Source organism: Marmota marmota, unplaced genomic scaffold (assembly GCF_001458135.2).
Source record: "Marmota marmota marmota unplaced genomic scaffold, marMar, whole genome shotgun sequence".
Lineage (NCBI taxonomy): Eukaryota > Metazoa > Chordata > Mammalia > Rodentia > Sciuridae > Marmota > Marmota marmota.
The window spans coordinates 29,931,996-29,953,893 of NW_025999990.1; the positions used below are offsets into that span (position 1 = coordinate 29,931,996).

At 37.5% G+C, this 21,898-nt stretch overlaps 1 protein-coding gene across 3 annotated transcripts in view; it reads left to right on the forward strand.

Annotated features, from left to right (window-relative positions):
* Positions 1-10,070: 10,070 nt before the first annotated feature.
* Rprd1a (regulation of nuclear pre-mRNA domain containing 1A) overlaps positions 10,071-21,898 on the forward strand; it is a 59,665-nt gene continuing 47,837 nt past the window's right edge. The window contains exons 1-2 of one of the 3 annotated variants that reach the window (XM_048806323.1): positions 10,246-10,377; positions 11,763-11,821. In XM_048806323.1, coding sequence (XP_048662280.1) covers positions 11,785-11,821 — 37 coding nt within the window. In that variant the 5' untranslated portion in view covers positions 10,246-10,377; positions 11,763-11,784. Of the gene's footprint in view, positions 10,378-11,762; positions 11,822-21,898 lie in introns of all 3 variants that reach the window. The other 2 variants (XM_015482429.2, XM_015482428.2) reach the window with 2 other exon arrangements.

Below are 21,898 nucleotides of genomic sequence, written 5' to 3' on the forward strand. Positions count from 1 at the left end.
GCAATGGAATATTACTCAGCCTTAAAGAAGAATGAAATAAATTAGAGCATTTGCCAGTAAATGAAATGAAGCTAGAGACTATCATGCTAAGTGAAATAAGCCAATCCCCAAAAAACAAAGACTGAATATTCTCTGTGATACGTAGATGCTAATTCATAATAAGGGTCAGGGGACTAGGGAAGAATAGAAATACTTTGGATTAAGCAGAGAGGAGTGGAGTGAAGGGAGGGGGGTATTGGGGTAGGAAGAATAGTATCATGAATTGGACATTAATACTCTATGTGCACATACAATTACATGGTCAGTGTGATCCTACATCATGTACAACCGAATGAGAAGTTATACTCCATTTATGTATTATGTGTCAGAATGCGTTCTACTGTCATGTATAACTAAATAGAGAAAATTTTTAAAAATACGAAACTGACTAAAATATCTTAGTTAAGGTTTTACAGACTAAATAAAATAGTACTTTAATGCTCCCCAAAACAAGAATGAAAGAAAGAAAAGAAAGAGAACAGAGAGGGCAGACTTCTCTGGAGAGTCAGCAGGGCGCAGAGCTGGGTGTGTCTAGCCTTTTTGTAGATCCCAGATTCCCCCTTCCCCTTCCTCCCTCTCACAAAATGTGCTTAAGGGCAGGAAGGAGCAGCCCAGGGGGTAATTGCTTGTGTTGATAGTTTGGATCTCAGGAGGCGTTAGCAACCGGTTGAGCAGGAAAGTACAACCAGAGGTGTTAGCAAACCCTTTCCCTTACTTTGATAATCAGTCCTCATCTTTTGAACCTGACCTGATCGATTATTATCTACAAGGACTACAGGTCCTTTGCTGGTCTCAGAAGGAGGCAAGAAGAAAGAAGCAGCACTCATATCAGTGGGAAGAAGGCCATTTTTGGTAATTCTGTGATTTACATACCCACCTTGTTTTGTGTATGTGTGTGCCTAGATAAGACTTAGGAAGTGGTCTTGTTTTTGTTTTGTTTATGACACACTTTCAAGATCACACAGTGAGCTTGTCTAGTGTAGGTGTTTTATGAAAGCATTTTAATCAGGAAAATACTGTGGCCAGACATATGAATGCCAGACTACCTGCTAACGTCATAGAGGGCAAGCTGTTGGAGCCCGGCCAGTTCTCCTTGTCAGAGGTTACTTTTCCCTTTTTCAAATAAAACTTTGGTGAAGGACCAAATGGCTGAGTGTAATGGTGGTTTTCATACATCTATAGGGCTGTTTTGTGGAAGTAAAGTTAGGCTCCTTATTTGGGTAGAGGGGCAGTCCTGGGGATTGAACTCAGGGACTTGTGCATGCTAGGCAAGTACACTAACACTGAGCTACATCCTCATCCAAGGAGTCAGGTTCATTTTCTAAGAATTCAGAGGGTGGAGATGGGACAATTGGGTAAAGTCAGAGAGTGAGCAGCTTTACAACCGAAGAACTGTGACAAAAGGAAGCTCCCGGTGTAGGAAGATGAGTTTCAGTGGCTTGGCTTTTTAACAGAGGTTGGAGGGATAATAGTTATGATATTGTAGAAGTGTCTAAGTGCATGAAAGGCTGGTCAGAGATTTCTGTGACGTTGTGTCAAGATCTGCCAAAGCTCACTGGCCTTGTATCTGCTTCCCATGATGTTCTCTGCAAGAAGCAGACATTGGCTACACTAAGATGAAGGAATAGGTATCCCAATTCTTTCAGACCTTAGAAACAGGGAAATGTGGAAGAAAACATCTCGTAGTACAATTCGTTAGGGCGGTTTTAAGTAATTTTCATGAAGGGTGATAGACCCACCACCATCACCACCATGGAACATTTGGCAAGGCCTGGAGACATTTTTAGATTGTCACAAAGGGGGGTGCATAGTTTGCTGCTTACACATAGTCAGTAGAAGGCAGGATGGTACTAAGCAGCATGTAATACAGAGGACAACCTCCCATTCAGTTCATTTTCCGTTGCTACAACAAAACCCCTGAGATTTGGTATTGTATAAATAATAGAAGTTAGCCTGGCACAATGGTGCACCCCTATAATCCCAGAGGCTTGGGAGGCTGAGGCAGGAGGATCCCAAGTTCAAAGCCAACCTCAGCAAAAGCAAGGCACTAAGCAACTGAGTGAGACTCTTGTCTCTAAATAAAATACAAAATGGGGCTGGGAATGTGGCTCAGTGTTTGAATGCCCCTGAGTTCAATCCCTGGAACCTACCCCCACCCCACCCCCAAAATAATAGAAGTTTATTTGGCTCAAGGTAATAGAGGATGGGAAGTTCAAGAGCATTGTGCCACCATCTGCTTGGCATCTAAGGAAGGCTTTCTTGCTGCATCATAACATGGCAGAGGGCATGCAATGGCAAAATAGAGCAAGCATATATCTAGGTCTCACTTTCTCTTCTTGAAAAATGACTAATAATAAGATGGGGTCTTTCATGACCTCATCTAATACTGCTTACCTTCCAAAGGCCTCACCTCTAAATTCCATTAACATATGAATTTGGAGATTGAGTTTCCAACACATGAACATTTACAGGACATATTCAAACTATCACATACCTGCCTCAAAATAGCAATCATGCCAATCAAAGTTTGAGAGACCCTGTTTAAGAGCGAAGGGAAGAATCATAGATACATAGGAAGGAGTAGGTCACGATGACTCTGGGGGTGATGGGGAATTTTTTTTTTTTTTTTGGTACAGAGGTTTGAACCAAGGGTGCTTAACCTCTGAGCCACATTCCCAGCCCCACCTTATTTGTATTTATTTATTTATTTATTTTTATTTTGAGACAGAATCTCTCTAAATTGCTTAGTGCCTCACTAAATTGCCAAGGTTGGCTCTGAATTGGTGATCCTCCAGCCTTGGCCTCCTGAGCCACTAGGATTATAGGCATGTACCACCATGCCCAGCTGGGGAAAGATTTTACAGAGGAGGTGGTATCTGAGCTGGGTTTTAAATGAATAATACAAATTCCTGGTAAAAAATTGCTTAAAGCCAGGCACAGTGAGTGGCATACTTGTATGATCCCAGGGCCTTGGAAGGCTGAGACAGGAGGATTGAAAGTTTGAGGCCAGATTTGGCAATTTAGTGAGTCCCTGAGCAATTTAATGAGGCTGTTAACAAGGCTCCACTTCTTGCTCTGGACTTAACCTTGCTGCTTTGTTACTACAGCTTATTTATTTATTTTTTTTAAGAGAGAGAGAGAGAGGGAGAAATTTTTTTAAATGTTTATTTTTTAGTTTTCGGTGGACACGACATCTTTATTTTATTTGTATGTGGTGCTGAGGATCAAACCCAGAGACTCGCGCATGCCAGGCGAGCGCGCTACCGCTTGAGCCACATCCCCAGCCCATTAAAGCTTATTTTATTTATTTTTTAAAATCTTTTTTCTTAGCTGTTGGTGGACATTATTTAATTAATTTATTTATATAAATGGTGCTGAGAATTGAACCCAGTGCCTTATACATGCCAGGCAAGCATTCTACCCCTGAACCACAACCCCAGTCCCACAGCGTCTTATTTTAAATCTGACATATTTTTTTTCCTTTCCCCTTTCCTTCTCCCCTTCCCTAACCTTGGGGGGAAGCAAGATTACCCTACTTTCTTCCTGTCCTAGGCCAAGTTATCTGTCCTTGAGCACACATACACAGGAATGAAGTAATTCAGACTTCAGGGATGGCACCAGAAGACCTAAGAAATAGCTCTCTCAAGGCTACAAGTGAATTATGACCCCTGACAGGGGACACCTGGAATGTAGCCTTTGAGTCACCTCTTTAGAAGGCCTCTGTTCCCCCTGATGGTCAGAATCACAGACTCTGGGACAGGGGTCCCCCGTGTTTCTCCTTTACTAGTAAAGCAGTAAAACTTGTTTTTTCTTTTTCTCAAGACCATGTCCTCATTATTGGATTAACATTAGGAATAAGGACAAAGCTTCTGGTAACAAGACTGTCTCAAAATAAAAAAATAAAAGGGACTGGAGATGTAGCACAGTGGAAGAGGGCCCCTGGGTTCAGTCCCTTATTGCCAAAAACAAAATAAAAGAAAACAAAACAAAATTTAATTTATTATGAATTTGAAATTCTGTATGATAGATGGAATGATACAACATCTGCTGCAAAATAATGCAGTAGGAGAGTCATGTAGAAAAGTTTGGCCAGGAGTTGATAATTATTGAACTGGTGATAGGTACAGAGAGAGTCTTTTTTTTTTTTTTTTCATGTGCTTATGTTTTGTTTTTCGGTTTTTTGTTTTATTCCCCGGAGCTTGGGTTCAAACCCATGGCCTTGTGCATGCTAGGCAAACACTCTATCACTGAGCTATACCCCCAGCCTTTCATGAACTTTTAACTTTTGTATATTCTAGAAATTTTCTATAATCAAAAATGAAATCAGTTTTTCTCTTTTTTTGTAGTAAAACATAAATAACATAAAATTTGTGATTTTAATTATTTAAATATGTACAATGCAGTGGCAGAGAATGCATTCACAACCAGTATCACTATGTATTTGCAGAACTTTTCATCATCCCAAACAGCAACTCTCTACCCATTAAATAACTTACTATTCCCTCCCTCCCTTCCCTTGGTAACCTCTATCCATTTTCTGTCCCAATGAACTTGACTACTGTAGGTACGTTATATAAGTGGAATCCTACAATATTTGTCCTTTTAAGGCTGGCTTATGTCTCTTCCCATAATGTTTTCAAGATTCACTTGTTTTTTTTTTTTTTCTTGGACCTCTGTTTTATTTTATTCACGATCCAGATCTTGTTTTGAAGTTCTTCATGGCACTGAATAAATGTCTTTGAAAGCCAGATCTCTGAATTTATCTCCTTGGACTTTGACTCTCCTTATGAGATCCAGGGTATGCATTTCAACACAAATTTCTTATCTTTCAATTCAGGGAAGAGATATGAAAGAAAGGATGTGGTCTCTTCTGTGAAAGACAAGGAGACACCTGTCACAAGTCCTTCTCGTCTCTTCATCTACTTTGGGCTATTGTACATGAAGACATCACCCTCGCTGGGGCCTCTCATGCTTTCTCATCTCCATTGAAAGGTTCATTCTCCCTGCTTCTTACTTAGAATTCTTGGCCTCATCTTTGAATCTCCTCTTCTTTTTTTTTTTTCAAGATTCACTTTTAATACCACTTTTTTTTGACCCATGTGGTAACATCTATTGGCTGAATAATTTTTCATTATACTATATGCTTCATTTTGTTTATTCATTCATCTATTGATTTAAACCAATTTGTAAAAGGAAATACCTAGCTGGGTATGGTGGCATACCCCTATAATCTCAGCTACTTTGAAGGCAGGAGGATTTGTAAATTCAAGGCCAGCCTTCCCAATTTAGTGAGACCCTGTCTCATAATAAAAAATAAAAAGTCACAGTGGCACATACCTCTAATCCCAGGGGCTTCGGAGGCTGAAGCAGGAGGATCTCAAGTTCAAAACCAGCCTCAACAATAGCAAGGCCCTAAGCAATTTAGTGACACCCTGTCTCAAAAAATAAATAAACAAACAAATAAATAAAAAAAATAAAAAGAACTGGGAAGGGGTTTGGGGTTGTGGCTTAGTGGCAGAGCACTTGCCTCCCATGCCCTGCATTTGATCCTCAGCACCACAAACATGAATAAATAAAATAAAGGTATTGTGTTCATCTACAAGGACTGGGCATGTGAGGGTGAGGTTAAGTGCCCCTGGGTTCAATCCCTGATACCAAAAAAAAAAAAAGAAGAGTTAATTGGTAAGTGTTTATTATAAGATTGAAACTTGTGTTGAAGGGCTCTAAGGAGATTATAGCATGAGTCCTAGATTGATGCAGTTCAGAAGCAAGGGTAATTTGGTGATTCAGTAAAGCTTTGGTAATTTTTATGTAGAGGGCCATAGGGTTAAGGTGGGTCTAGAGATTTGTGATTGGTAAAGGAACTGCAGTCATTTATACTATATTAATAATTCTATGGTTTTAGGGTGGCCTTGACTATCTTTCTCAATTGCAGTTGCAGAACAGGCTTCTCTAATTATTGTTTCTATCCTCTGAGAATATTTTTTGTTAGGAACATTAGAGCCTAGCTGTCAGCAACTTAGGTTATCTTTTTACTTGCAATTCCCCATTTTACTAAAGAGCAGCCCGTGAGACATATTCTGTGAAATTCCATTTCATTATCAAGAGTTCCCTGATCAGAAGGGCATGTAGAAAAAAGAGAGAGAGAAAAAAAGAAAGTTTAGAGAGAATACCCTCTGTTGCTTAATTCAAGTCAATACTTCATAGTCCTTTTGTTGCAAATGAGCTATGAAATCATCAGATGTAATAATGAATACTTAATATCCTCATTTATTTGTTTCCTGGAATCTTTTTAATGGTATTAAAAGCCCAGAGAAATCTGTAAGGATGTAATTATAACATTTTTCTTTTAAGACAGCGTATGTTCTACCTTGAAAAACTAATGTTATATCCACACTCTACAAGTTTATGCCATTTAAGTTTATAACAGAAGTTGCTAAAGTCCTTTCCGTTAAGGTTATTCTTTAATTTTCTCCAGAACTTAAAAACTCCTTGTCTAAGATCATGGAGAACCTAATTAGGTGGCTGGTGAGGACAGTGTCAGTTCATACCTGTTGGTTAATTGGTGATAAAACTAAACTGGCTAAGCTATGGATCCAACCTAGGTGCCCTTCAACAGATGAATGGATAAGGAAAATGTGGAATATATACACAATGGACTATTACTCAGCCATAAAGAAGAATGAAATTATGGCATTTGCTGGTAAATGGATGGATCTGGAGACTATCATGCTAAGTGAAACACTTAAATATGTACATTTAAGTGTTTACATTTTCAAAATTTGTTGCTAGTGTATATTGTGTGTTGATCTTATATCATGCAAATTTGCTGGATTTGTTTATTAGCTCTAATTTTTTTGTGTGGATTGTTTAAGATTTCTATATCTTTGTGTATGTGTGTGGGGGGAAGTTTTGGGACTTGAACCCAGAGACCTTTATCACTGAGTCACATCCAACATCCTCCCCGCCCCCCACAACGTCCTTTTTATTTTATTTTGAGACAGGGTCTTCCTAAGTTGCCAAGGCTGGCTTCAAACTTGTGATCCTTCTGCCTCAGCCTCTTGAGTCACTGAAGATTTCTATATACTAAACATATGAAATAAGGTCATGTTTTCTGTGAATAAAAATAATTTTGTCTTCTTTTAATTTGGAGACAAGATATGAAAATTAGCCATAAGTATCAAAAACAGTTATAATAGACATTTTGAAAACACAGCAATCAGAAACAATGTTGGTAAGTATAGATCTAACAGGCCAAAGCAGAAAGCCATGGTATTCATGTACAGAATACTGTGGGAGTTCCGATCAGATACAGCCAAGTCAGATTGCAAACCAAGGAAGACCTAAGAGTTGGTGCTTCAACTGAGTCACTGAGAGTAAAATCTATCTGGAGGTGGGGGGGAGAATATATACTAAATTATAAATAACTTAGACTAGTAGTTTAATCGCAAAGGAAGGAATACAAATCAGTAGATAATACAGGAAAAGAATCTTACATGGATTGGATTGGGTGGGAATGGAAGGTGGTTTTTAAAATTCAGGTACAATTGAAATAGAAAGACAGTGGGAAGAATTGAAATCACAGGTGAAGAAACAAATTGGGAGAAGATAAGTAGCAATTTTGGTGGCTCATGGAAGGGAATAGTGTTAAATATATTTATATGTCTCTGAAGATAGGTAGGTTAAACTCAGTCTGCGTTAATTTTCAAAACTAGGCTAAGTGAACTGGATCAACAGGGGTGTTCAGTGGGGAAAGTGAAGGATGACACAGGAATGGACATAGGAGTGAGAAAAGGAGAAAGGAGACTTACTTCATCTCTCCTCTTCGAACTTCCAGTTATTGTATGAAAAATGGGCAAGATAAACTGTACTTACAACGAAACAGATGAATAAACTGTCTTATAACCAAACAGATGAATAAACATTTTGATGAATACTTGGTGCAATGTTCTTGAATAGTACTTCTCAAAGTACTGTTCAATCTGGTTTAGGAATTTCTGTGGTTTCTTATTATCTTTCTGGAAGTTTCTTAATATTTAGAATGTGATAATGTTCCGTTTTTTTGGTATCCTTTGTGAATTACCATAGTTAAGGCAAATACCACGTCAAAATTTGATGGATTAATGATGATATTTTTGAAAATTAATTTTTTTTTTACATTGTTGGGGATTGGATTTAGGGCCTTGTACATTCAAAGCACTTGCTCTCCCATGAGTTACCTTCCCAGCACTCTGAAATTATTTTAACTATATAAGTAATATATGAACATATTTAAAAAAATTTTTTTTAGTTATAGATGGACACAATATCTTTTTTCAAAAAATATTTATTGGGGCTGGGGATGTGGCTCAAGCGGTAGCACGCTTGCCTGGCATGCGCGCGGCCCGGGTTCGATCCTCAGCACCACATACAAACAAAGATGTTGTGTCCGCCGAAAACTAAAAAATAAACATTAAAAAAAATTAAAAAAAAAAATATTTCTTTTTAGTTTTTTTAGGTGGACACAATATCTTCATTTCATTTTTATGTGGGGCTGAGGATCCAACGCAGTGCCTAATGCATGCCAGGTGAGCGCACTACCACTTGACCACATCCCCAGGCCCTGGACACAATATCTTTATTATTTACCTTTACATGGCGCTGAGGGTCGAACCCAGGGCCTCACATGTGCAAGGCAAACACTCTACCACTGAGCCAGCCCCTACATGAACATATTATTATCATAAAAAATGAAAATATAGCCTGTAGTTCCAGAGACTTGGGAGCTGAGGCAGGAGGACTGCAAGTTCAAGGCCAGCCTCAGCAACTTAAAACATTCAGGGGCTACACACTCCAGCAGATGTTCAGAGTACAAGAAAATGGGCAGGAGAATCATGACCATGTGCTTCTGGAGGTATAAAGTGGCTTTGTTATTTTGTAGCCTCTCCTGGAAACAGGAATAGTCTGTAGAGATGGGCAAGTAGTCCCAGAAGTAGGGATGAGCAGAGTCAAGGGCACAGCCTTTATGTTGCCTGGCTTCTGGATTTCAAGAAACTTGGTGTTGACGATAACGTTAGGCACCCAGGGCAACGTAGTAGTGATGGAAGGCAGAGCTCACAGGTGTGATGGGTAATGTATATGAGAAGAATAGGCTAAGTGCAGAGCCTGGAGAAGAAAAACCAGCCAAACCCGTATTAAACCATGTGGACCCCTTGGGAAGATTGTCCTCAGCATCTAGCTTAGACCTCAAATTCCCACAGACCGACAAGTGGATTGTTATTTATTTATTGTTTCTGGGTTTTTTGTTTGTTTGTTTGTTTCTGGGGATTGATCCCAGGGCCATTTTTGTTTTTTGTTTCTGGGGATTGATTCCAGGGCCTCCCACAAGGAAATCTTGCTGTATAACTGAGCTACACTCCCATCCCCTTATTGGTGTATTTTCTTTTTCTTTTCGTTTGTTCTTTTAAACACATGGCCTTGCTGTGTTTCCTAGGCTGGCCTTGAACTCCTGAGTGGGACCATAGGCACCTGCCCCAGTGTGGTTTATACTATTTTTTTTTTTTGTTTTTCAACAGTGGGGATTAAACTCTGGGTGTCATGCATGCTAGACAAGCAATCTATCACCGGGTTACATCATCAGGCCTTTAAAATTTTTATTTTAAGAGAGGGTCTCCCTAAGAAGCATACACTAGTCTTGAGTTTGCGATGCTCCTGCCTTAGCCTCCTGAATAGCTGAGATAATGGCGTAGTTATCAAAGTAATAATCATGTAAACAGACTTCCAAGGTGGCTGCACCGATTTAAATCAATGTGCTCACCCGTGTAATTATCTGTATTAACTGCTTATTTTGCAGAGACAGGATTCCCCAAAAGGATTGCAGGCCCCAAAACACAAGCCCTGCCTCCAGCCCTGTCCCCGCCCACTTCCCAGGCACTAGCTTAGGCCCTACCCCTTCCGCCTGGTGGTCCCGCCTCTGGGCGGCACCTCCTTTCCCAGGGCTAGTAGCGGGAGGGGCGTGGTGGCCGGCCGTGACGTCACTGCCGGCCAGACGCCATCTTGCTGGTTTGCGGAGGGACTTGGATGTAGCGGCGTCGGTGGTGAGGGCGTGGGGAAGGGTGGGGTGAGGGGGCGAGGCCGCGACGAGCGCGGCGAAACTCTCCTCCCCTTGGCCCCACCGCGTGGGACGGCGTGAACGCGGTTTTGGAGGGATGTCCGCCTTCTCTGAGGCGGCGCTGGAGAAGAAGCTGTCGGAGTTGAGCAACTCGCAGCAGAGCGTGCAGACCTTGTCCCTGTGGCTCATCCACCACCGCAAGCACTCGCGGCCCATCGTCACCGTGTGGGAGCGGGAGCTGCGGAAAGGTGAGTCTCCTGCGCCTCTTGGCTTCCCTGGCGCTCCGGGGATCCCCTATCCCCCTTCCTCAGCGCCCGGCTCCCAAGAGGGCCCCTACTCGGGCCCCGCCGACTCCGACATCGGGAGATCTGTCTTCGTGCCCTCGCGCGGTGGTCCGCGAGCTTGTAGGTGCAGCGTGCATCGCGCTTCCTGCAAAGTCCGCGCTTAGTACCTATTTATTGAATAAAGAAGGGAATGATACTCTTAAAAAATGCGACTAATTTAATGCAGGTACAGCAGTAGGGGCTTGAGACTCTGCACCCAGCTGGGGCCAGAAACTCAGGCAGTCGGTATTCCTTTTTTTTTCCCCCCCCCTGAAGTTATAATATAGGATGGGGAGGGAAATGGAAAGGAAAATATTGGTGTGAGCTTGGGAGTTGGTTCCATAATTTCTAGAACCCAAGTCTTGTAAAATTAATAGATCAATTTTAGAACTGGGAGTCTAAAATAAGAAGACGCGTGATGCAGTAAAAAGAACCCTGACTTTGTAGATTTTTAGAGGATATGGGTTGGTAAATTTCTTTTAACCTCTGTTATTGTAGATAATTCATCTGAAAATGAAAAAGTTAGAGCTAATGATCTAAAGGCTGTTTTTGCTTTATGAGTATATGCTTCTAGTGCAGTGTCTTTGTTTTGTAGCATATTTGACAGTGTTCTTGTAAACGTAGTAAACTTTTTTGAGCAGATGTCTTGCTGAAATATCCAAAATCATTTCACTTATGCAGAGCACCTTTGTGAAAAACAGTTTATGTTAGTGCCAACGGAAAAGAAAAAATTCCACTTTTCTACTTGCTTAGCCTTGAGTTTGTATCTTTATTCTTAATTCATTGGGTTGAGTGGGCACTTTTCTTTATTGTTTCAGACATCCTGATGGACATGATGATTATTAAAGTGTGAAGAGTCTTAACAAACATTAATCAAAATAGATGCTTACTAACTGACTCGTATGAAAGCCAAAATATGGTGGTGACTGTGTAGAATGGAGACCGCCTGTGCTTGTCTTGTATATTGCTGTGGTTAAGGAAATGTCATCCCTTAGAAGAAATTTGAGTTGCAGCCCTGTTTTTCAGTTTATGTAGACATGTATGTGTATTGACTTTGAAGGAGGAATTCATCTATGAGTGGACAAAAACGTTTGCGAAACACTGATAAGGTCTTCAAAGTAACTGTGAACTTGAGAAGTCAATAGTTTCTGCACTATTAGATTTCAAAATCAGCACCTGGTTTATCTTTTGGGGGGCTGGGAGAGAGTATGTAGAAACACCTACAACCAATAAAGTATTAATACCCAGACTACCTTAAGAACTGTTAAAAATTAATAGAAAAATGACAGTACTGTTTTTAAACTTTTCAGGAGGAAACCTGAATGCCAACAAATGATACTTAGTAATGAGGAAAAAATAAACCAGCAAGGTATCATTTTATGTTCATCAGTTTGGCAAAATTAAAATGAATGACAGTATCAAGAACTGCTGAGGATGAAAAGAAACAGTAACTCTTTTTTTTTTTTTTTGTACTAGATATTGAACCAAGAGTTGCTTTACCATTGAGCCACATCCCAGTCCTTTTTATTTTGAGACAGGACCTCACTTTTAGTTGTGGAGGCTGGCCCCAAACATGAACATCAGATCCTCCTGCTTAGCCTCTCAGGTTGCTGGGATTACAGTTGTGGGCCACCGCACCCAGTGAGAAACAGTAACGCTTAACACTGCTTGGTGGAAATGTAAAAAGGTAAAATAATTCTGGAGGTCAATTTAATAACCTTTAATGAAATTGAAGGTATACACCCTTTAACTTAGCAGTTCTCCTTCTAGGAATATATCCTAGAAATGAGTACATGCTACAGAATTGTTTTATTGCAGCTTTGTAACAAAAATGGAAACAATTTGAACATTCCATTAAAGAATGAGCAACCATATTTTTATATTCATATAGTATAATGCTGTCCAACAGTTTTCATAAATGAACTAGAGCTACATGAAAGAACATGACTGAATTAAGAAACAACAAACAAAATCTTGAGCTAAGAAAACATTAGGTATAGACCAGTATGCCATTTGGTAAAGTTTAGAAACATGTAAGAATGATACTCTTTTTTGTTTACATATAGCTGTAGATATAGTTAAATCATGAATAGCAGTGTTTAACACTATATTCCAAGATAGTAATTGTCATAGGAAGAGAGGAAATGCAATGGGATTTGTGCTATCTAATGTTTCATATGTTTTAAAACAAGCCCATCACAGTATTGCATCTCCCAGTTACTTGGGAGATTGAGAAAAGAGGATCACGAGTTCAAGGCTAATCTGGGCAACTAGAGACCCTGTCTCAAAATAAAAATAAAAAGGATTGTATCTGTAAACTTTGAAAAGTCAAGAATTTGCATTGTATTGGGACTGGGGATAGCTCAGTTGGTAGAGTGCTTGTCTTGCATGCACAAAGCCCTGGGTTCAATCCCCAGCACCACACACACACACAAAAAGAATTTACATTGTAGTGATAGTGTGCTTACCTAACATGTGAAGTCCTGGATTCAATTCCAATACCACAAAACGTTTTAAAAAGGTACAAATATGTGAAAATGATAAAATGTGCTGTTAACTGAGTTTAAGGATGTTTCCATTTTTAAAAAAAAATCCTTCATAATTAGGAAAAAAAAAAGGTGTATCAATAGATGCTTTAGGAAGGGTGATGATGGTGAATGTGGTGGTGGTGGTGGTGGTGGTGCTGGTGAACATACTGCTGTTGCAATTCTTATATTGGTCTGAATTAGCCTACCAAGAGTTTCCTTTCCTTGACAGTGACTACCTTTGCAGGGTACTTTTTGTGTCCTCTTACCTTCTTGCAGTTTTGTTTTTCAATTTCAACATCCTAGTCTCATGTAGCACAATGATAATGGCAATCACATACTGATTGTGGACTAGGAAACTACCACTTTATATTATGTTGTAGACTGGGGGTGTGTGTCATGTTGGTTATGAAGTAAGGTAGTGGGCTTCTTTGTGTTGTTTTCTTATTTCAATTTTTAGCTTTCTTAGCCCTAGCAGACTACTTTTGTTGAAAGTTTTTGGGTATTTGTTGAATTCATATTCACTAATAAGGTTATAGGTTAGATGCTGGTTTTATGTACTGTACATATCTAAAAAAAATTTTTTGTAGTTGTAGATAAACAAAATGCCTTTATTTTATTTGTTTCATTTCTATGTGGTGCTAAGGATTGAACCCAGTGCCTCACACATGGGAGGCAAGTGCTCTGCCACTGAGCTACTGACCCAGCCCTGTACTGTGTGTGTGTGTGTGTGTGTGTGTGTGTGTATTTATTTTATAAAATATTTGTTTTTTAGTTGTAGTTGGACACAATATTTTATTTATTCATTTTTATGTGGTGCTGAGGATTGAACCCTGGACCTCGCAAGTCCTAGGCAAGCGCTCTACCGCTGAGCCACAATCCCAGCCCCAGTACCTTTGTTTTATTTATTTATTTTTCTGTGGTACTAAAGATCCAACCCAGGGCATCCCACATGCTAGGCAAGCACTCTACCTCTGTACTGTATATTTTTAACTGCTTTATTTTATTTGGTTTTAGAAAGTAGAAAGTTAAAGAATAATTGTCAGTTGCTTTAAAAACATATAGCAATATAAATCATTGAAATGGAGATTCTGAATTGATAATTCCATGGCTTCTATACTGTCTGATACTGTTACTTCTTTCTCTTTTAGAGTTAGAATTGAACAAGTAGACAATGTTTATATTTTCTTTCTAAGTTTTTATACTTAAAAGGATTTTATGTTTTCAAGCTGACTTTATAAACTTAATCATATTTTCTGCATCTTTGAAGATAATTGTCAAATTATATTTTGGTTTGTATTTATTTTTCTTACTTTCTTTTTAAAGGTTTTTCACATTCCTTTCCAATAATTAGATTTGTAGTGTAAAGTGATTTTTGTAACATTTTGATGGCAGGTTTAAATTATCAGCCAGTAGGCTGATTAAAAAACAAATTATTATAAAAGATGTCAAACAGGTATAAATTCCCATTGTAGTTATTGCCTAGCTTTCACGATTTTAACCTTTAACATCTGAAAAAATTTAGTTTCTTAAAATATTATCAGATATTCAAAAAGTATTTTTTTCCTTGTTATCTTGTTCTTTTTCTTTCTTTTTTTTTTTAGCCATTTGTTTGATTCAGGATCCAAATAGCTTCCTTATTGCAATTTATTACCATATTCCTTAAATCTATTTACATCTATGGTTTCTCCTTTTCATTTTAAATTTATTCATTGAAAAAAGATCAAATTGGTTATCTCATAGAAATTTCCAGTCTAGACTAGGAATTTCTGAGACTTTTTGGTTTGAGGATTCCTTTACTTTTAAAAATTGTTATGAAGTTAGGCATGGTGATACACACTTGTAATCTAAGCTACTTGAGAGGCTGAGGTAGGATCACAAGTTTAAGGCGAGCCTGGGCAATTTACTGGGATCCTGCCTCAAAATAAAGAAGGGCTAGGACTGTAGCTCAGTGATAAAATGCTTGCCTAGCATGCATGAGAACCTGGATTCATTTCCCAGCACTGGGAGAAAAAAAATATTGAGCACTTCAAGTCTTTTTTTTTTTTTTTTTTAATGTGGATTAAATCTATTGGTAATTGCTACATTAGAAATTAAAACATTTAAAATAGTTACTAATTATTTAGCTTATTAAAATGACAATACTAAATTGATCAGGTTAACAAAATAACATTTTGAATGAAAAATAATTATATTTTCTAAAAAAAAATTAGAGAGTGTTTTATATTTTTACAAATCTTTTTTGTGTTTATGGTGTTGGTCCAGGGCCTCCTGCATGGTAAGCATGTACTTTACCACTGAGCTATACTTAGACCCTGCAAATCTCTATAATGTCTTAATCGAAAGCACTTGGATTCTCAAGTTTGTTTCTGAATTCAGTCTTGGCGTATCACACATCACATGACCTTTGAAAAACACCACTGTGTGTGTATGAGAGTACAAGAGTTAAAAAAGACAAATGGTAACTTAGCATAATTGTGAAATGGTCTTGAGGACCCCCAGAGATCCACAGACAATGTTGAGAACTAGATCATTTCCTGTGAATTGGTGGTAAGATCAAGAACCTACAATATTTTGCTTTGCCTTGAGCAGCCATGTTCCCTTTAAACTATTGATTCCCCTGAAAACTTAGTGAATTTATCAAATTTTCCTTGACCTAAAAAAAAGTAATTTTATTTAACTTTTCTTTCCTATAACATAAATTTAAAATAATATGAGTTGATGTTATTTTGCTATTGGTTAAGCAAATTACCTTGAATTTCTAATAAAAATAAAGGTGTATTTGTGCATGAAACAAACATAATGTGGCTGTTTAATTTTATAGTTTTTTTTTTTTAAACGAATTTTTTGTTGAAATGGACAACTAGACCTCTCCTGTTCGTTTTCTTTATTCAGAAAACAATTGTTGAACTCCTTCCTCTGTTGTGGACTAATAATGATTCAGCAGATAAAAAAGACATAGCTATCTTCATGGAGCTTACATACCAACCAGGGAAGTAGACCATTAAATAAGTTAACAGTACAGAAATACAAAGGAGAAATATAATTGGACATTTAGTTTAGTTTAGAGAATCTGGGAAGGCTTCTTTTATTTAATTTTGAACTATGAGTAGAATTTTCTAGGAGCTACACAAAGAATGCAGTGTTTCCTGTTGCTTTAATCATTTGAATGTAGATTTAGTTAGAACATTTGACATTTTATGTAGAACATTTCAGTTCAGAAATCCTTTTTGTAGCAAGGTTGGATAATATGAATTTTAGATAAGCCTTTAGTTTTTAATGTATGGAAAGACTTAAAATGGTTTAGGATACATTTTAATCTGTTTGTAAGAATGTATTAAGGGGATGAATTAGACTTTTTGGGTCATTTTTTGTTTGTTTTGTTTTTGGTACTGAGGGTTGAACTCAGGGGCACTCTACCACTGAGCATCATCCTCAGTTCTTTTTCTTTTTTGGAAGTTGTAGATGGATAGCATGCCTTTATTTGGTGCTGAGGATCGAACCCAATGCTTCACACGTGAGAGGCAAGTGCTCTGCCACTGAGCTACAGCCCCACCCCCTCTTTTTATTTTTAAGTTGTTTAGGGCTTGCTAAATTGCTGGGCTGGCCTTGAACTTCTGTCTCCTGAGCCACTGGGATTACAGGCTTGTGCCCCTGCACCCTGGTTTTTGGGTTGTGGGATGATTCACGGCTATCAGGTGCCCGTTTGTCTTACTCTCTCTCTTAAAGCTTCTCTTTAGTTCTTTCTATCTATAATAATTGAGAAATTGAAAAAAATTATTATGATATTGTAAATGCTTGGATTTTTCAGGTATAGTTTTTAAACTGTACTCATGTTTGGATAGGTAATAATGTGCACATAATAGAGAAATTCAAAAGGCAAAACAGGGTGGGGCGGCACATCGTATATAATCCCAGCTACTTGGGAGGCTGAGGCAGGGAGATCTCATGTTCAAGGCCAACCTGGGCAACATAACAAGAATTTGTCAAAAACTTAGAAATAAGAAATCAACTAGGGATGTAACTCCTTGATAAAATGCCTGCCTAGCATGTGTGAGGTCCCTGGGTTTGACCCCCAGAGAGAGGAAGGGGATAGGGGAAGGAGAGGAAGAGGGAGAGGGAATTTTGTTGCAATTTTTTTTCAATGTTTTTCTTTCTTGTAGAGTATTAAAGATTTCCTTATTCTTTGCATTTTCTCTTTAATATGTCTTTTGAATTGTTACATATTTACAGCATACCTATATGGTGTTGCCTCATTTAAAAAATGATTGCATTGTATTCCATCTTATGGATGCATCAAAATTCATATCACCATTCTATTGATGCACATTTAGGATATATCAGTTTTTGCTATTATGATTTATAAATATAGTACTAAATATTCTAGTGTTTTCTTAATGGTTTCAGCTGGTGTTTTAAGAGACCTTAGTAGAAATGATAGGCATTAGTGTATCATATCATTCTTTTTTTTTTTTTTTAAGAGAGAAAGAGAGAGAATTTTAATATTTATTTTTTAGTTTTTGGCGGACACAACATCTTTGTTTATATGTGGTGCTGAGGATCGAATGCATGCCAGGCCTACCGCTTGAGCCACATCCCCAGCCCAATATCACATCATTCTTTAAAAGTTCATTTTTATTTCTATCCTTTTGAAATGCCTTATCATACATTAATTTTTCATATATATGAGTATTTTTCTATACTGTGATTCTGTGTGTATGTGTTCTTATGTCCTACTATAATACTCTATTATTTTCTTTATTTAAAAAAATGTTTTGTAGTTGTAGATGGATGCAATGCCTTTATTTAATTTGTTTATTTTTATGTGGTACCAAGGATCGAACCTAGTGCCTCATGCATGCTAGGCAAGCGCTCTGCCACTGAGCTACAGCTTCAGCATATACGCTATTATTTTCACGTGTGAAAGATTATTGCCCCCCTCCATAGTTCTTTTTCAGAGTTTCATTGAGTATTCTTTTGTTTTTCTGTATAAACTCTAGAATCAACTTGTCATTTACAAGAAAAACATTTTGTTATTTTGCAACATATATATATGATTGATTGTTTAAAGAGAATTCACATCTTTATGATGAAAAATCTTAGGAAATTGGGCAATCTTATTTTAAATGTGTCTTTATTGTATTGTTTAAATGGAAGTGGTTCTCAAACTTGTTCAGGTATCCTTTTCTTGATGCTTTTATAAAGATCTGTAAATAATATCATGGAATGCACATTTAAGTTTTAAATAATTGCCCAACTTGTGTTATATATATCTGTTTTGTTAGTTTTTTCACCGCTGTGACCAAGAAACCTGACAAGCACAAATTTTGAGGCGGGAAAGTTTGTTTGGTGCTCATGATTTCAGAGGTCTTAATCCATAGATGGTCAACTCCATAGCTCTAGTTCCAAGGTGAGGCAGAGCATTGTGGTGAAGGGGTGGGGCAGAGGAAAGTAGCCCAGGACACTGACAGTCAGGAAGCAGAGAGCTCTTCACTGGCAAGGACAAAATATAAGCCCCAGAGGCATGCTCTTAGTGATCTGTTTCTCCTAACCACAACCTACCTGCCTTCAATCACTACCCAGTTAATCCATTCTGGTGAATCAATATACTGAGTAGATTAAGGCTCTCATGATCCCGTCATTTTACCTCAGAGTGTTCTTTATTGTCTCACTAATGAGCCTTCGGGGGCACCTCCTAGCTAAACCATGATAGTATTTTATTTGATTGTAGTACAGGCTAATAGATGAAAGTGTTATGGGATTCATAAAGACTTAAAATCGAAGAAAATGGTATTTTTTTTGGTAAGTTAGAAAAGTAATATGAATTGGTCGATATTTGTGACAGCATATTTTGGTTCAATTCAAGGCACATTATTTGTTTTTCAAAGCACAGGCTTATAAAAACCTTAGACATTCATTCATTCATTCATTTATTACATACATGACAATAGTGGAATGCATTCCACTCATTTATTACCCATTTACAGCACATTTTTCGTAACTCTGTATATAAAGTATGTTCATGCCAAATTATGCCATTATACATGTACTCTCTTTTTTTTGCATTACAATTCTTAATACACATATATACCACAATTTATCTGTTTGTATATAAGATATGTTGACATCAAATTCAAATCTTCATACATGTATTTTAAAAACCTTAGATATTTAATCCCGAAAGTTGTCTGCTTCTCTTTATCATTTGCTCAAGTCATAAGGTACACTGTTTTCTATTTTATAGATTATTCTTTAAAACAAATTACATTTGTTTGGGTAGCCAAGGATTCTATTTTTGCCAAACCAGCAAGAAATTTAGTTTTCTTAGTAGAGTGTTATGAAGTACTATAAAACTTGTAATGGTTAATATGTGTCATCTTGACTGGGCCACAAGGTACCCAGACATTTGGTTAGATATTTTGGATGTGTCTGAAGATATTTCTGGATGTAATTTCACATTTGAATTGTAGATTGCCTCCATAATGTAAGTGGGCTTATCCAGTCAATTGAAGACCTGAATAGAACACAAAGATTCACTCTCCAATGTATAAGAGAAAACTCATGCCCATCTGGCTTGAAGCCAGGGCTTTGTTTTGTTCCTGCCTTTGGACTTGATCTGAAATATCAACTGCTCACCTGGGGTCTCCAGATTGCAGCTTTCAGACTGGTAGTATACTGCTGACACTTCTGGTTCTCAAGTCTTTGGGGTTGGACTAGACCTTCACTGTTGGCTCTCTTGGGTCTCTAATTCGTCAACTGCAGATCTTGGGATTCGTCTCCATAGTTCCATGAACCAATTCAGTATAGTAAATCTGTGTCTCTGTACAGACAACATATTGGCTCTGTTTCAATGGAAACCCCTGAGTAAAATCTGAATAAAAGTAACCTGAGCTCTTAACATTTACTAACATTTAGTCAGTAAATCAAATGTGTTTATAAGTTTAGATGTCATTATTTCTATTTTATACCATCAGTTTGTTGACGACTTAGTGATTCTTTTCTCTGTTATGGACCTGAATGTCCACTAAAAAACAGATGAATGGATAAACAAAGGTGGTATATCCATACAGTGGAATATTATTCAGCCCAAAAAGGAACAAAGTACTGATACATGCTGTAGTGTGGATGAACCTTAAAAACATGCAAAGCAAAAGAATGCAGACACAAAAGATCACGTTGTATGATCCATTATATGAAATAACTAGAATAGATAAATCTGCAAGATAGAAATTGGTTGCCAGGAAATAAAGGAGACAAGTGGGGGAGTGAGTGGTTAATGGATGTCATGTGATCTTTGGAGGTGCTGCACATGTACCAGAACTAGATAGAGGTGATGGTTATACAACCTTACAAATATTCACTAAATGCCCCTGAATTGTATACTTTAATGTTTAATTTTATGTTATGTGAATTTCAACTCAATATCAAGAATGATATAAAAAATCTTGCACTTTAATGTATCTGTGTGCTTTTATGTACTCCTCCAATTTCTTGTTTCTTTTCTGTCCCCTAGTCTCCAGGCTGTAGTGACAACTCCTCTGCAATTTTGTATTCTCTCTTGGGAAGAATTGTTTACCCATCCATGGTCCCTAGTTCTGTTTTTTGAAGTGGGGTTCTTTTTAAAATTCTACTTAACAACCAAAATTTATAACAGCCTAATTTGAACTGATATCAATTTATTTTTAATACCAAACAAAAACTCGTGTTCCTGAATTGCTTTGTCCCTCCTTTACGTTATTGTTGCAAATTACTTTTTTTCCCCTAGTTGTCAATAGAGCTTTATTTTATTTATTTATATGCGGGGCTGAGACTCAAACCAAGGACCTCACACATGCTAGGCAAGCACTCTGTCACTGAGCCACAACTCCAGCCCCTACATCTTTTTATGTTGTGTTTAATCAGTAAACTTGTAAATTGCTTTATGCATTTGGTTTTTAAATCATATACAAAATGAGGTTTTATAAACCAGAAACACAATAATATTGACTTTTATATGATACTCATTATTTCTTACTACTATAAATTACCATCTAGTGTTTTTTCCATCTTAGCCTGTAGGTTTTCCTTTAAGCATTTCTTGTAAATCAGGTCTGCTAGTGATGAATTTACTAAAATATTTGTCTCTCTTGAAATATTTTATTTCAGATTTGAAGGGTAGTTTTGCCAGATATGAAATTCTTTGTTTACAGTTTGTTTTGTTTTTCCTTTCAGTATTCTAAATATGCTCTCACTGTTTTTTAGGTGCTGTAGTTTTTGAGAAATGGCTTTTAATTTTATCAATGCTCTCTTGTATCTGGCAATCTCTTCTTTCTTACTATTTTTAAGATTCTCTGTGTCTTTGTTTTGATAGTTTGATTATAGTGTGTTTCACTGTGCAGCTGGGTCTGGTGGTGCATGTATGCCTGTAATCCCAGTGACTTAGGAGTCTGAGGCAGGATTGCCAGGTTCAAGGCAACTTAGTGAGACCTCCATTCCAAAATACAAAATAAAAAGGGCTGGGGATGTATTCAGTTGTAGAGTGCCCCTTGGTTCAATCTCCAGTATAGGAGAGATAGGGGAAGTGATCCAGTGTGGGACTTTTTGAGTTTATCCTGTTTTGAGTCATTTATCATCTTAGATTTGTAGACGGATGTCTTTCCTCAAGTTTTGGAGTTTTTAGCCATTATATTAGTCTCTTCTTGTCCACAGGGGATACTTTCCAAAACCTATATGGATGCCTGAAACTATAGATAATGCTAAAACCTATATATTCTATTTTTTCCTATATATAGTATATACAAATTCAACACATTTTTTAAATCTTAACTAAGCACTTGTGATGCACTGTGGTGGAAATTTACAGTTTGAGGTCTGACGGCAAAACCTCGCATGAGTTTCTTTTTCCTTCTTCACTTTTTTTTTTTTTTTTTTTTTTTTTTTTT